Source organism: Pieris napi, chromosome 16, assembly GCF_905475465.1.
Source record: "Pieris napi chromosome 16, ilPieNapi1.2, whole genome shotgun sequence".
Lineage (NCBI taxonomy): Eukaryota > Metazoa > Arthropoda > Insecta > Lepidoptera > Pieridae > Pieris > Pieris napi.
This window is the reverse complement of record NC_062249.1, coordinates 10145490-10163078: the sequence shown is the minus strand read 5'-3', so window position 1 is coordinate 10163078 and position 17589 is coordinate 10145490. Positions and strand designations below refer to the sequence as shown.

Here is a 17589-nt window from a genome sequence, read left to right as displayed (position 1 = left end):
AAATTGTAAATACTGTATAGAGAGAGAAAGTAGAAGGTAGGTGTGCTCTTTCTCTTTCCTAAAGGGATCAGTTTAACCAATGACTGGATGTTGTCATATATATACTTCTTCATCTTTTCTTTGAAATTTAATTTACAATAAAAATAATTTAATTTAGGTCTGGGCCTCAGATTTTTGAATCTGTTTCATGATCATTTGTCAATCGAATAGGCAAGTAGGTGATCAGCCTCCTGTGCCTGAAACACGCCTTCAACTTTTTTGAACCAAAAAAGTTGTTTGCACCGTTAGAGTGTTAAATGCGCACATAGAAAGAAAGTACGTCGGCCGGGGAACGAACCTAAAACTTCAGGGATGAGAGTCACACGCTGAAGCCACTAGGCTAACACTACTCTATAATTTACAATAAGCGATTTCAAAAATTTGTGACAATGACTAAGATACATGGAAACATTGTTGCTTTATACGATATATTAGAAATTATGGTTTTCCGCCATTTGTGGTTTTTGTTAATCGTCGAAGATGCGAATGTAAGCGAGAACAATTATTTGTCAATTGACAGATTCAAAACCATTCTGCGCTAGTAATATATTTTCTATAGTTACTCAAACACACCTTTGAGCTTAAGCTTCTGTAATATTTATTTTTATTATTTTGACACATTTATAAACGTCAGCAAAGGAATTTGAGAATTTTTAAGGAATTATCAAAAAGGTTAGTCGCATCTCGGGAGACCGAAGATCTGGCAGCTACCTCGGACAAAGAATTAGTCTAGCAATTCAAAGGGGGAACGCTGCCAGTATCTTCGGAACCTTGCCTAAAGGGACTCCTTTTAATAATATATTTTAGTTTATGTTAATGTTAGTTATTGTTTTATTGTTCTTTTTTTGTATTTATTACATTAGCATTATATTATTTCTAATAAGAATTGTACAAATTGAAATTGTTGCCTTTTACTTAGAAGGTAATTATCGCACGCTGCAGATAATTATTTGAGAATTCTAAATGTATCATGAGTTCATTAAAGATGCAGAACGGACAAGAATTAGAAACAATAAACTCTAGAATATTTCTTTACTTGTGCGTCTTAACTTGTGTTTATTGAAGATCGTCCGGGAAAGCTGGTTTTTATGCATGCATTTTTAGTAACTTCTTTTTCTGTTTGAAACTAGTATGTGTAGGAAGGAAAGTGCTGGTCTTCCTCCAATCTAAAGGGAGTTTTACTAGGGTTAAAGTTGAGAAATTGATAAATCGTAAGCGGTAGGAATAAATTCGTTGCCGCGATTTAGAATTGACGTCATCGACGTCGCCGTAGGTGTCACTACAGCCTTGCGATTCTGTAACTCACTTTTCGAACTCACACAGCGGGTTTCACAGCGGCGGTCGCGCTCAAATCAGTCGTGAAGCAGTCATTTTACGATTTGGCATTCTGATAAGGAGGAGCTTGTAGTTTATTGTATATCAGGATGCCAGGATGCAAAAACCGCTGTGCGTGTTCGAAAAGTGAGTTATAGAATCGCAAGGCAGTACTCAACACAAGATTATGACTTGAGATATTGAATATATATATTTATGTCGAGTCTTTGAAATAATAGCCAGTAACAAACACCCAGCAGACACTTACTTTACATATATGGAGAGAAAACCATGAGCACGGAATTATTACAACCAAAATAGTTGAGACCTCTGTTCCTTATACAGTAACTGACTTAGATTTAATTTTTTATAGTATTAGGAAACTTCATCTATTGTACAATCATATAAATATGTATTTAGGTTTAAAGCAGTTTATTCTCATTAAAAACATACATGTCACTTACATGAGAATTAATGATTGTTAATAAAACATAAATAGTAATATCTTATACATAAAATTCTCGTGTCACAATGTTAGTTACCTCCTCCGAAACGGCTCGACCGATTTTTATCAAATTTTATATGCATATTCAGTAGGTCTGAGAATTGGCTACTATTTATTTTTCATACCCCTAAGTGATAAGGGTTGTCCACTCCTTACATTTTATTTTTATTTTTTAGACAATTTTTTTGTTATTATTTTTATTATGATACAGCATACAAAAATACATACAACCCATAATCACCCCTCTACGTTCAACCCCTATTTTTTATTATAGTAGATAGTTATTTTTATTAAACAAAAAAAAAAATTCCTAGAAATAATATAGGTACATGGCAAAACAACGTTTGTCGTGTTAGCTAGTAGCTAGTAGCTAGTAGTATATATATATATATATCACAAATATATATATATATATGATAGGCTGCGATTACCATTTCTTAATGAAGCGGCATCTCGTGCAACTATTTTAAATTGGTTTAACGAGTTTAAGCCTGGACGATCCAATCTCAATGATGATCCGCGTGAGGGACGTTTTTCAGTGTTACAGGTATAGGTACTGGGTATATTATTTATGTTAGCTGTAGTATTACGAAATAAATAAATATAAGACTAGTAGCTTAACCCAGCTTAGCACAGCTGGACAATTATTTTTATAAATACAGCTTATGTTTCTAAAAAGACTTTTTTAAGTAGGTTCAAAAATAAAATATTTCCTCGACATCATATTAGTCTATATAAGGTGAATGAAACACGATTGATCCTTTACGCAGATTTTTGGGTCCTAGTCTACATCCTAATTGCGTATTTGCTAACTACTCAAAGCAATACATATATTCAAATTATGTGTAAGTACTACTAAGAATATGGAAATTCACTCGCGTTCAATTGTTTTAAAAAGACAAAAATATACCCGTTTATGTTAATTATTTATTTCTTTTTTTTCACTACCAAGCGAGTAGATGCGTAGAGGAGGCAGAGGGTTGTAATTTTCGACGTAGGTTTCTCCACCATCAAATATATTGGTACTGCAAGCAGGTATGACAACCACACAACTCCCAAGTGCATTATTACCTATAAAGTGTAAATATAAACTGTATTACATATCTATTAATTTATTCAAATAAGTTTAAAGTTTTCTGAAAGATTTTATAAAAATATCCGAAACGCCTTCCTAAGTAAAATTTGGGCATACAATGTATAATGCATGATTGTTTACGACAGAAGATATATAATAAAATATTAGGTGCTTTTTTTTCAAGAAAACGATTTTAGTTGAGATTTTAATTCCTTTAATTCGTGATAAATAATTGCTGCTGCCACCGCTAATTTATTTACTAACACTACGATGCAAGTATACAGAAATACAGAACAATTAAAATAATTAATTAATTAAAAAGGCGGGCAACTAGCGGACTTATCGCTTTCGAGCGATCTCTTCCAGATAACCACGGTGAGGGAAAAATATAATTAATTTCTTCTTATAAAAACTTCTCTAATAGAAACTTCTTGCGCTTATCTATTTTTAATTAATAGAAGAAGTGCAAACTACTTAGACAAAACTAATGCAACAAAGCAAAACAATTAAAACATATGTAAAAAGGGAAACGGACAATAATAGAAAAAAGAAAGAATGCACATGACTCATGATAATTTCAGATCAGTTACTACGAAAGTTAGGGATACGATGTGGACTAATGCTTGTACAGTAGAGATTTAAAGAAAGACAGAGAAGAAATTAAGTTAATGTTTTACACCAAAAAATTGTTTTCTTGCTAAATATAGCATGAATTGCTTCTGTCCAAGAAGGAACATTTTGCTCTTCCTTAAACCTACAGGAAGGATCCTCAAGCAGTCTAACTACAGACTGGCGCAAAAGCCCCAATGTCTGTAATATAGCTTTAGCTGTCGAAATAACTTCATCAACGCGTTTCAGGGTGCAAAATGCATTATATAGCACTAGATTGTAGGCGTTACGTCTGTAAGTTAACTCACCACATTAAAAATTGATATGTTATATAATTGCGTCCTTGTTCCTTGTATGTAATGTATAACACATATATGTACCAAGAATACACCATACGTCAATCTACTCGGTACGCGCCATCCAGGCCATTCGATGAAAGCTCGGAAGTCATCTGCAATTAACAACAAACTTTATATATTTTTTTTATTTTTTTTTATTTAAAAGACAATTCACACCAATTGACCTAGTCCCATGCTAAGCTGGTGAAGCTTGTGTTATGGGTACTAGGCAACGGATATACATACATATTATAGATAGATATACATATAAATACATATTTAAACACCCAAGACCTAAGAACAACACCAAATGCTCATCACATCGATGTTCGCCTCAGCCGGGGATCGAATCCGGGACCCATGGATTCGCAGTCAGGGGTAATAACCACTAGACCAATGAGTCGTCAGAATGTCATCCATGTCCTTGTCTTTTTCTTAAGTCTTTTACGCAAACTATGACTCCAATATCCTACAATACTAGCCATGCTGATCGCCAACCTTCGCAAAGAGATGGCACTATAAGAAAATCTTTTGTTTACGATTATTGCGCAATATAAAGCCTAAATGTTGAAATGTACTGATAGTGCAATTCACGAAGACGCGCCCCGCCAATTTTTGGTTGAGGGGATCGCGGGGTGGGGGGAGCACAGAGTCGTCACGAAAGTTGCTCTACTTTATTTTTTTTATGTCGAGAAAATCTCAGCGTGTTGTACTTAAAAGCCAGGTATGTAAATTATTGTTTAGAAGTGTATAGTTACTAAAACATATGAAATAAGCAATTGAATTAATTTAATTTTGAAAATAGCAAATTTTCATCATTCAATTGACATCATTTTATGTTTAAAAGTAGATAAGGAAAACGATTAAATATTTTAATTTTAGGCAAGAGAAATTATTTTTAAAGTTTATGTTTATTATATTATTAGCTGACCTGGCTAACTTCGTTCCGCCCTACAACCTTATAATATCGTTGTTATTTTAATTTAACTTATTTTAGGATTTTATTAATGTTAAGTATTACATTAATACAACTATTTTGCAAATACAGAAATGTTTTATTGCTTGCCATTGCGAAAGAAGAATGGCAGTTTTACACATTAGGCATCTTCTCTCTAGCGTCAATATGGCGATACTGCATGTTAAGCACTTTCTGATATCCAACATCTTTTGATCAGGATCAAAGCATGGTTATGCATCTCCTCATTCACCTCAAGATCGGAATTTCTTGAACTGACATGAATTCGACGTAAAATGATGCGTAGTTTTGTCAACAGATGGCACCATATGGTTTTTGCATTCGTAAAATTAATTAACTTATCCGATATTTTATTGCTTATTCTGCTATTCGGGACGGAAACAAATCCAACAAATCAAAAACCATGGCAATCGGTCCAGCCGTTCTCGAGTTATAAGTGTTGTAACAAACACGACTTTCTTTTATATATATAGATGAAAAAAAGAAGCTAGTAGTCCATCTTTCACTTTGACCATGACACTCTCTCCTGATTAGTATATTCATTGTAGTGTGCGTGTGTACCGATAACACTCAACATTGACGGAAGCTTGCACACATCTATATATATAAAAGAAAGTCGTGTTTGTTACAACACTTATAACTCGAGAACGGCTGGACCGATGTTAGTTATGTCTTTTTTGATGGATTTTTCTCCACTCCGAATAGCAGAATAAGTAATAAAATATCGGATAAGTTATCGAATAACAATAAATAAATTAATTAATTTTACGAATGCACACGGCATGTGGTGACATTTGTTGACAAAACTACGCATCATTTTACGTCGAATTCGTGTCACTTCAAGAAATTCCGAACTTGAGGTAAATGAGGAGATGATCGAAAACATGTGTTACCTCATCAAAAAATGTTGTAAAGCAGAAAGTGCTTTAACATGCAGTATCGCAATATTGGCGATAGAGAGAAGAGGCCTAATGTGTGAAACTGCCATTCTTCTTTTGCAATGGCAAGCAATAAAACATTTCTCTATTTGCAAAAAAAGTTATCACCTTAATGAAATCCTAAAATAAGTTAACTAAAGTAACAACGATATTATTATTAAGGCGGAACGAAGTTAGCCGGGTCAGCTAGTATACTATAAACGGTTAGGAATAATAAATATGGTAGCTCAATGCTAGATATTCACATTATTCGAATTAACTAAAGTTTTTTTACCTTCCACTTTAAATACGATCATTGTTATTCCAATAAACATTAGGGCTCCCATCATCGGCCTATGAAGAGCTGAATAGGCAATCCGTATGGGTAGTGATGGGCGCACGCCGTTAGGATACACAAAATATCCAGACATAAATAATAATAACAGCAAAAGAAATAGCGCCCAAAATAGTGTTACGAGGATTCTCTGTAAAGTTTAATAATTATATAAAAAAGAGGAATTTGAAAAGATTAATTTTATATACAGTTATAGATTCTAAGTAAAAACTAACCTTATGCTTTGAGAAGTCAATTTTATTTTTACTCGCGTTGAATGTTAGCAGGCCCAATAGTAAACCCATTGAGAAAGAACACAGGTTATTATAAAAGGATACATACACCACAGCAAAACTATCGTCACTAAACGTGCGATATGCTCTGAAATTAAAAAATCAAAATGTATAACGTATACATGGATTCTAAACAGGTGGGATTCAGAAAAGAGATTTAACAGGAATGTAAGTTTGTGTGTATTTGCGTATGTTAGAAGTTAGAACGATCGAAGTCAAAATTTAGCTTAGAAACTCGTAAACCCTGAGCTGCGGTTCCTAACACCACCTAACATACAATTACATTTAAAATACAGATAAAAAAAGGGTGCGTGTACTTAATTATGTACGCGCGTAAGAAGTTATACTTCTTTGGCTTTCTTTATTTTTTTTCAATATAATTAATTAATAATTAATATTTGACGTAAACAATTTAATAATATTTAGTATATTATTCAAGTATTACTTAATATTACTAACAATTATTATTATTATTTTAATAACTTGGTATGTTTCATAACCTTTTAACTAAGTAACAATAGGTCTTTGTGAAAAAGCATTGCTAAATTTCTTTGAAAAAGTAATTAAAACTCCTTTATTTGTTTAAAAGGTAAATGTCATTATGGTCATTCAAAATTCTTAGCATAGAGCTGCTAACTTCACGCATATTCTATTTCTTTTTACTTGTAGATTGTCTTATTCCCATCTCGCTCGCGCACGCTATAATCACACTGACAACTTTGTGTCTCAGGTGCGCGCGAATCGTAAAATTTCACTCTCATAAATTTTTCATAACGCGCCTTAAGAAGTATAACTTCAATAATTCAAAATACATCACTACGATAAATAATAAAACAAATTCTATGTGACATTAAAATTTCGCACTTCTATTTTATTGGTACTTTTGAACTAGACATTCTTATTTTTATAGAACAAGGGGCAAACGGGCAGGAGGCTCACCTGATGTTAAGTGATACCGCCGCCCATGGACACTCTCAATGCAAGACAATGCGTTGCCGACCTTTAAAAGTTTACTGTTCTACACTCTCAATTTGATGTTTCTTACAGTTACAGATTATATATCATTAAATACGTTTTTTCGATAATTCCACTGTTACATTTTGAATGGCTTCACATATACAATAAAAAACAGTAAACAATGTTTCACTGTAATCATACCAAAAACAACAGAAACCGGACTTCGAGCAACAATGTTAAGCCAAATGTTCAACAATTAGGTTTGTCTCGGCTTAGACCGGACTTCGACCGTGCCACAATACGTGTCTAATCTGAATACAACATAAATTTGTGGCAAACAGTCCAGATAAAAATTAAATCGAACATAAAAATAAGCAAACGTACTCTGGATAGATTATGAAGACTCCGTTCACGTCTTGGAGCCAATCATGAAGTGCAGGTCCTGCACAGCCAATAAGAAACAAAAGGAAAATAGCGAAAATTCTGCCTCGATTTCGGGTGGCTATGAATAATATCAGTGCTATTGCATACATTTGAAAATCAGCAGCTAAATACCTGAAAAAACAATATTATTGCGAAAAAGGGTGTAACGATTCTTTTATTTTCTACTTAGACACGTTTTTAGTAAAATGAATCTAAATTTGGCAATTTGAGAGGGTTTCACGAGAGGGTCTTATGTTTATCTACTAGCAAATTTGAATTTACAAAAAGTTATCCTCGTTTTCAGAACATTCCAAAACTGTTGTAATCCCATTTGTGACGGAATATTCTGGCAAGGACTGCTACGCGAGTGAGGAAGAACGAGAACATTCTTATCGCCAGACTGAACATTCTAGAACGCCGGACCTAGTAATGTGCAATAAAAAATGTGTACAAACATTCTAGAAGAGAACGTCTGTATGATTAGCATGAAAGAGATTACCACAAGAAAGATCTTCATACTAGAGTTTTTAAAAATCGAATTGGTGTATTACTTTTGGAAAAAAATTATTATTAAATAAATGGTTATTTGCGTGAGACACTGTAGTTGATATACATTTAATAACGTATGATACAAATAATGAAGGAATTGACCAATTCATATGGCTAATAATGTAAAATGTAAAATTCCTTTAAAGACATATTTGCGCGCCATTGTGTGTGGCAGAATATGCGAACTTACGATTGTACCACCTTACACATTTTTGTACCATATTCTTGCAATAAATTATTATTATTATTGTTAAGACTCCTGCCCAGAAAGTTCTCGAATGTCGTATATGGTTATTGCCACTGATATATAAGCGGGCCAAATACCAAGAGATAAATATATAAACACAAGTGATTAATTACTGTGACAGTATTTAAGTGCGCGTTAATTGAAGTGTTTGTGCGTGTATTCGTATATAGCATTTCTATACGATCTCCTAGCTCGTATTAACATTTGTAATAATCGCTTTTATTTCGCCTAGATATTTATTTGAATTATATTATATCCATATTCTCTAGTAAAAGTAGTTTTATTATTTGTTAACGTACTAAGTCTCAAATAGCTAACTAATTGTTAGTTTTATGTATGGCACGGCGCACTCTCCTCAGAATTATTCATTTCATAACATTAATAGCGTTGATTCTTTTGTTTCTCTATAATCTAAAGGAACCTATTGACCAACCGTACTCTAATAAACAAGAATAATGTGATAAACGGGTCTCTATTGAGTTGGAGCTTCCTTTGTGAATAGGATGTTATTGCAGATACATTTACCAAATTTAAATATTATATGTTATACAAACCATGTCTGTATATTACAGTTCTCTTTTATATAATTATTGAAGTATAGTATATGTGACCACCAATACTGTTTACAATCATTGACCACAGGCGACACGTAGAAGTCCCACAGTGGTCCTGTGCCCAGGTGTCGGTACCAGGTGGTTATAAATCCAAGGAGAAGAGCGAGCCCTGGTGTTAGTCTGAAAACGCCAATTGGTTACCTTTCGCCTTGTTCCCACTAAACGCAACAGCGTATAGAATATAGGTAGATAGCAGCACATTTTGTAATCTGTGCAATTTCATTTCAACTTTGTTAAATGGTAATACTTAAATGGGTAGTTTACTGTTCTTTGCAAAGGGTTTTAGTCAAGATGCGTTAACAGTAGTATGTGGAGAGTCGAAAACTAAATTTGTATGAAAATGCCAGTTCGTGTCTACAAATTTAATGTTTTACTTTCTATATACACTACTGTTAAGGCATCTTGACTAAGCCCCCAGTGCCACATACTTTTCTTGGCCGGTAGGAGCGTCGCTGTCATGGATATTAGTATTGCCACTAAAAATAAATTTACATTTTAGTTGGATTTTTATTAGATGTTTGTAGATAGTAAAATTATTTATTGTACGCACCAAGAAATTAAGAGCGAACTGACAATGTCAGTCTGACATTTCAAAATGGCGACGGTACTACCAATTTTTTGGCGCCGGCCAAGAGAAGTATGTGGCACTGTAGCAACCTAATTCACTCCATAGTGTGTGAATAAAATAATTTTTTTATCTTGATAATTTAAATTTTTATCATTACACAGTATTAACAACCAAATATTTTTTATAAGGGAGCGTTCAAGTATTACGTAACGAATTTTTAGAGGTCCTTTTGTAAAACGTTACGATGCGGGGTGGGGATTGAATTACGCGTTATTGTTAATATTATTTTCTACTTACACTACATAATAGTAACTAAAGAGTCACTAGGTGGTCACGAAACGTTTTACTAGACTTGAGTACAGTACTATACTTGGGTACTGAAAAACGTTACGGCGAGTTCATGGGGGGGGGGGTCTAATAATCTCCAAAAATTGCGTTACGTAATACTTGAACGCTCCTAAAGTTGAAAGAAACTTATCAGAAACTCACCTGAACCACCTATATACCATTGGCACTAAAAACGACTTTAGCCAATCCGGATTCACAGCAAGAGTATAGCTGAACAAACATCCAGATATAATGAAATAAGTCTGAATTACCATTGGGCCGTTAAATATTATGTATGAAAATGGGTTCTGATACGCCTGGAAATTTATAACAGTTGCTATAATATTGTTAAGGCTATAGCTTGCAAAGTTATATCCATCCCTTTCCTTCCTACTCCAGCGGCGGTGCTCTGTAACTCCTATACTATACTAGGAGAGATTCTTATAATGGGTTTTTGTTAAACTCAAACACAAAAACGTCAAATCAATAAAAAGCTTTATTGATTAATTTACGTTTAACGAGAGTTTTGAATTTATTTAGTAATGCTTCTACTCGTATAATTTCGCTTGAGTGTTTGTTGTAAAAACGAATACAATTTCCATATAAGGCGTTGTTTATCTTCTGAAGCCTGGTTGGTCGTACGCTTAAATTAGTCCTGTTTCGAGTATTATATTGGTGAAAGTAATCATTTGTTTTAAAATCATTTAAATTTTTTGTAACATACGACATTAGCGCTACCATATCAATATCAATTGACAGAACTAAAAGTTGAACACAAAAACGTTGGGATTGCTATCGTTGTTGCTATTGGAAGTTACACAGTATGGGTGCGCCTTCATGTATAAATCTGTCAATGCGCCCGCGCGACTTGAGGATTAGGCAAGACGAGTATACGATACAGAATATGAGGAAAGGTGGACATTGAGTTGGCTTAGCATTAGGATTAAGTGGTGATGCAGTGGACACTTGCAAGTCGGGGGTGCAATCCATGAATTGTTTAATCTATTTCACACTTGGAATGCATCTTCCATCCTTATTGATGTTTTCCTTACAGGCGCACAAGCTTGCCACAGGTCTTTTTATTTTATTCGGTTCAATCCGGGGAATAAAAATGTAAATGGCCCCTTTTTTGTTAAATTTAAAAAAGTACAAAAGAGAACCATACATTTTGCAGAATCCATGTCATATTTGCGATATAATAATCAACATTTATTACCTGTTCTAAAGCCTCGGGATTATCAACAAATCCTGAACAAAAAATAAACATAGAGTGGCCGAGAACCATGCCAAACGACAAAATAGTTCTGAAAATGAAGCACAAAAAGTTAACTCAAATAGTAGCATTGATCGATACGTATAAATAAATTAATAAATCATTTTTTGACTTGAAAGTGGATATTATGTTGGATGAATAAACACCCCGTACGTACAGCCTATGGCTGAATGTACGGGTTTTTTATTCATCCAATATGTTAAACTATCGTGCAAATCTCTTTTTTTTTTCAAATCACGATTACGAATAATTAATATACGGTAGTGTAAATACACCGTTTTAATTCATCTATCTCTTTTCATCACAGCGTAAACACCCTTTTGACAGAACGAGACGAATGATTTCAGTTCAGTTTCTGTGTAATGAGATTTATTACCTTATTCCATGAATGGAGACAAATTTGTTAAACTTAGGATCGCTGTAATGCGACACCAAAAGCCCCCAGTTTCTTATTATTGAAAAACTTAACAAATATTGATTACCTGCGAATAGCGTACTATTATTATTATTAAATAACAAATCAGACTAATCATAGACATAATATACTTTATTGTTAGAATTAATATTACCCTTTATCGAAAAAAAACCAGTGGCGCTAGAACCTATTAGGTCTGGCATTCAGATTATCTGTTCCGTGATGATTTGTTTTTCCTTTCTTTGACACACGCTGACGACTTTTTAAGTCCAAGACATGCCGATGCCCTTATTGTTTTTCTTTATCGTACGAGTGTAAAAAACGCACATAGACAAAGTACATTGGTTTACAGCCGGGGATCGAACCTCAGAGTTATATTGAAGCCACTAGGCAAAACTGCTTGATATCGATTAAAATACATAACTAGTTAATAGATCATTGACATAGCGAAATCATTTTCGCGCTTTTTACAAGCGTACAAATATACCTTGCCTCTTTATAAAAACATAGTCGTGATAGTTACACCACTAATAACTCAAGATCGGCTGGACCTATGCTAGTTATCTCTTTTTGGTGGATTCTTCTCCGCTCCGAATAGGAGAATAAGTAGTTAAATATCGGATTAGTTATCGAATTACAATAAATAAATAAATTAATATTACGAATGCAAACAACACGTGGTGCCATCTGTTGACAAAACTACGCACCATTTTTACATCAAATTCGTGTCAGTTCAACAAATTCTGATCTTGAGGTGAATGAGGAGATGCATAACCAGGCTTTGATCTTGATCAAAGACATGTTACCTCATAAAATTTTTTTTTATATCAGGTAGTGCTTTAACACAGAAGAAGAATACAGAGAAGAGGCCTAATGTGTAATATGTGTAAAGTTGTGCCATTGCGAAAGAAGAATGGCAGTTCTTCTTTCGCAATGGCAAGCAATAAAACATTTCTGTATTTGCAAAAAGTTGTAATAATGTTTTTACCTAAATGAAATCCCAAATTAAGTTTAACTAAAGGTAACACGATATTATTAGACTGTTAGGCGGAACGAAGTTAGCCGGGTCAGCTAGTATTAGTATAAAAATAGAAAACTTACCGTTTTCATTGTTAATTCTTCGTAAACGAATGTCATATAATGTAGCTAATATGTTTAACGATATTATGGAAGCAAGAACGAAACCAAAAATCCAATCTCCGAAGTCATACTGATACCTTTCTTTAGAATTATTACAATAGTGAACTGTTACTTTTGCCTCTAATCTGTGTTCGTTATAAAATGATTCATTAAGACATTTTTCAATGCTCCGTTGGATATCTCCTTTTAAATTATAATTTTTACATCTGCTGGAGACGCATATACCCCAATCTATGTAACTGTGGTTGTAATGAATACGTGCTTCTGAGTATTCCTAAAAATAAATATTCTTATGTGAGAAAAGTACCTCTCTTAAAAAGTTATTCATAAAAAAATTGATGTTGGCGAAAGGAATGCCTAGTAAAGCGTGCCACTTTCAACTCTCAAGTCTTGAGTCAAAACCCGATTTACCATATTCAATTAATGCAATTTTTACAACACAATTTACAGGGGCAAAAGCTCCGAATATGATTTTGTCCCATTCGGTGTCGAGACCCTTGGTCTGTGGGATCTTAGCGCTATAAGGCTTTTTAAGGAAATAGCTAAAAGGTCGTCGACATCACAGGAGACCGAAGAGCTGGCAGCTACCTCGGACAAAGATTAAGTCTAGCTATTCAAAGGGAGGACGCTGCCAGTATCTTCGGAACCTTGCCTAAATGGACTCTTTTAATAATATGATATTATATCGGACAAAGAATTAGTCTAGCTATTCAAAGGGGGAACGCTGCCAGTATCTTCGGAACCTTGCCTAAATGGACTCTTTTAATAATATATTTTAGTGATTATATTACATTTTTTTAAGGTTTTTAGTTTTAGATTCAAAGAATGTAATTTTTACGTTGCTTAGTTGTAGTATTCAATTAATTCTAAAATCGAACATCGTTCTGATATATACGTAGATGTAACTTTTTACCTATTTCATTATGAAAAATGTCTCATACACATAATATTAATCTTTTTTGCCCTGCCGATATTTTTATTTTATTTTACAGAAGACAGACGGGCAGGAGGCTCATCTGATGTCGAGTGATACCGCCGCCCATGGACACTCGCACTGCCAGAAAGCTCGCAAGCGCGCTGCCGTTCATTGAAAGCTGAATGTTTTATCGGATTTCATCTTATTAACTTACTTGAATCATGCGCATCAGCTGATTATCTGGTGAAGCGGACAACGTTATTTTGACAACACAGTATTGTCCGCCTGTTCTGAGGCATTTGTCATAGTCATCGAGCTTGTAAAGGGAAGGCATGCGGCCATATTCAGTATCTAAATAAAAATCCTTATATGAGAAAAGGGGCCAAATAAATGTATCTTTTTTATTTTAAACATTTGATATTTATCATATCAAAAAATGCATCTAAACAAAAACAATTGTAAGAAATTTACGCTTTTGAATAGAAATAGTACCTATAGAAATTTACATACGTAAGAGCTGGTTTTATATCTATATATATAAAAATGAAACCCGTTTTCCGTTGCCACGACATAACATGAAAACGGCTTGACCGATTTGTCTGATTTTTTAAAAATAATATTCCTTGAAGTACGAGGATGGTTCTTACGGAGAGAAAAATTAAAAAAAATGAGTGAGAAAGTCTAAAAACAACTTTTCTATATGCCAATACAAAATATTCGTATAATAATAATACTTCAGTCAATTTGAACTTTAATACCATATCATAGAGTTCAAGTGTTAGTGGAGGGGTTCCGGGAAGGTAAATTTTTATTTTTGACATAATGTATTTGTTGCCTTATCAACAAATACATTATGTATTATTTTTTTATCTTACTAGCTAGACCGGTGTCCCGAATAGCAGAATAAGTATTTAAAAAAAAAAAGAATCGACTGTTAGGCGGTACGATGTTCGCCAGGCCAGCTAGTATTATATATATTTAAAATTGTCATTAAAGTTTACATATCGTTAAAACACGTCATATTCACGTTATTAGTTCACGATTTTTCATATTATTGAAATATTTGTTTCATAACGAATTATTGAAATTTGACTTCGCACAAGAGTCTAAATAGGTTAGAAATCGTGTTGCCGGGTATTAATTATTCGGGCATAGAGAGTATTCGTTCATCTAATCCAGTGTTTCCCATAGTGGGGCCCACGCCACAAAGGGGGGCAATTTGATTGTTAAGGGGGGCTATTTCTTAAAATCATTTGGAATTTGAATTATCCTATAAAACTATCATTTAACAAGAGAGTGAGTAAGAGTTTCTTAAGTGAACCATTACATTTTTTAAATTAAAAATTATGTACGTTACTTGAATCAGATTTTTACAAAGGCTAAGGTAGGGCATGGCGCAGAAACGGTTGGGAAACACTGATCTAATCCATATAAACTGTGTAAAATTTTAAGTAGGCACGGTAAAAGACTTTGAGGATACCGCGACGAATCAAATCTTTAAGCTAGTTAACTTGTTTTAGTTTTTATAAATATTAAAAAACCAGATTACTAGACGATGCTAAATACTTTAAAATCAGTTCAGTATTTTTGTAGTTTATGTCTCACAAAAAACAAGTGGACTAGCTAGGAACTTAATACGAGTAGATAATATTTCTTTAATTGGTTTAATATCTTTTGTCTATTTAAGTCTACACTTTCTTGCGTCCCAAAGACAGTCTATATTAAACAGTCTTATAAGAAGAACCAGACTTTATAGAGCTACAAAAAAACGTAGCAGTCGCTCTTATTATTGTATTATCTCTTATAATTTGTGCCATGCTCCTTACAAGAGAACCAGAGTAGTGCAAAGGTACCAGATTAATGGATGGATATTCTTACCAGCCTTGCGGTGACTAACTCTTCATAAAAATCCGTGATTCATATTTTTTATCCAAATATAAGCTACGTAACTTACCATTTAACTTATAAATAACTGCATTTGAAACTCTCAATAACAAAGCGACAATACACGCCATGAAAAACATTTGACAACTGCACGTCACGATTTTCAAACGATAAATGTCTTTACAACATAAAACTATTAATATTATAATGTAGAAGGTAATAACATTAAAAATATTATTGCTTGAACGCTAATGCAGCTATGCTCCACGACTAAAGATATAAGGCCTAAAAAGATCACCTTCAGTTATGAGCAAAGTTCCGCTTATAAGTTATCTAACATAAAATAAGGAACAAGCTTGCTCTCTAATTTTTGTATGCAAGTTCGATGTAGGTCCTTTTTTTTTAGGACAGGAGGCAAACGGGCAGGAGGCTCACCAAATGTTAAGTGATACCAGAAGGCTCGCGAGCGCGTTGCCGGTCTTTTACCTTAGGAACGGAAAAGGGGGTCAAGTAATATTACGGGATATTACGCGGGTGAATCGCAAAACAGCATAAATGTTACGTAGTTACTTATCTTAATATATATAAATTACGCGTCACTTTGTCCCGCTTTGGACTCCTAAACTACTTAACCGATTTTAATCAAATTTGCACACCGTGTGCAGTTTGATCTAACTTAAAAGATAGGGTTACATATATATAATGCTAATACTGTACGTGTGCATGTCACTAAACTCCTTTTAAATGACTGGACCGATTTGAATGATTTTTTTAAATGAATTTGGGTGACGCCCTGGATTCACAAATCAGCCCAGCAAATGGTGCTGCAGTCGGTATCATTCTTTGTTTAATATACTAATCGCTTGAAATATCATGCAGGACAACGTCTGTCGGATCCACTAGTATCTAATCTAACATTTTTACTTCTCTAATCTTATTTATATACCTACCAAAAGTGTTGCTCGGGTAGAATGTGAAGGTGAACCCGGAAACTCTCTAACGTGGTCTTGTAGGAGCTATCTAAGGTGGTTTTAGTGGGTATTGCTTAACCTGTCTCTGAATAGCAGAGACTGGTGTGGATCGAGTCCCACATATCCGTGCTGCTTTCGGGGGCAGGGGAAAATGTGATATAATTGAGGAGGAAAATTTTACATTTTAATTTAAAAAACTGACAGGCGTTTTATATTTAATTTTGATTTATTTAAACAAAAGGACTGTATTACCGATCGGAGATCTCTTTATCAGCATTTTATATGTCCCATTAAGCGACCTAATTTAAAAGGTTAAAGAACCTCAACTGCGCATTATATTAATACATAGGAGAATGTAGAGAACGGGAAACTGTTCCTTCAACCTTAAAGGATCTTTAACCTTTGACTGGCCGGCGCGAAAAGCTGGCTCACGTCGAGATGGTATTTGACGTCACCTTACTGATTGTAACCGTAAAATGTAGATGTCAGTACAGCAGTGTGAGCCTATAAAGCTTTACAAGTAAAGAACTAAACGTTTTTTTGTGTTCTTACGCGATAGGGAAGTAAAAAAATGTTTAAGGAGTACTTCTTGTACTTTACCCTCAGAAGGTATTTCTTTTATTTTTATTTTATGTTACAATACTAGGGTTGCCTACATCATTATTATAGATTAAAATAAAATGAAAAAATCTGTGAGGCTACAACCTTTTTAGGCCTGGGCCTCTTTTCTGTTTGGTAAATTCTGAACCATGATCATTTGTCAATCTAATAGGCAAATAGGTGATCAGCCTCCTATGCCTGACACACGCCGTCAACTTTTTGGATCTAAAGCAAGTCTGTTTCTTCACAATGTTTTCCTTCACCGTTCGAGCCAATGTTAAATTCGCACATAGAAAAAAGGCCAA

At 34.0% G+C, this 17589-nt stretch overlaps 1 protein-coding gene across 1 annotated transcript; it reads right to left on the bottom strand.

Annotated features, from left to right (window-relative positions):
- Positions 1-2774: 2774 nt before the first annotated feature.
- Positions 2775-15884, bottom strand: LOC125057304 (O-acyltransferase like protein-like). The gene is made up of 12 exons (XM_047660918.1): positions 15784-15884; positions 14044-14180; positions 12875-13187; positions 11735-11840; positions 11302-11389; positions 10248-10402; positions 9131-9310; positions 7742-7912; positions 6344-6488; positions 6069-6258; positions 3851-3993; positions 2775-2929 (listed from the first exon to the last, which is right to left on the bottom strand). Exons 1-12 carry the CDS (start codon positions 15851-15853, stop codon positions 2786-2788), a joined length of 1842 nt encoding a protein of 613 aa, XP_047516874.1. The 5' UTR covers positions 15854-15884; the 3' UTR covers positions 2775-2785.
- Between the last annotated feature and the right edge of the window lie 1705 nt (positions 15885-17589).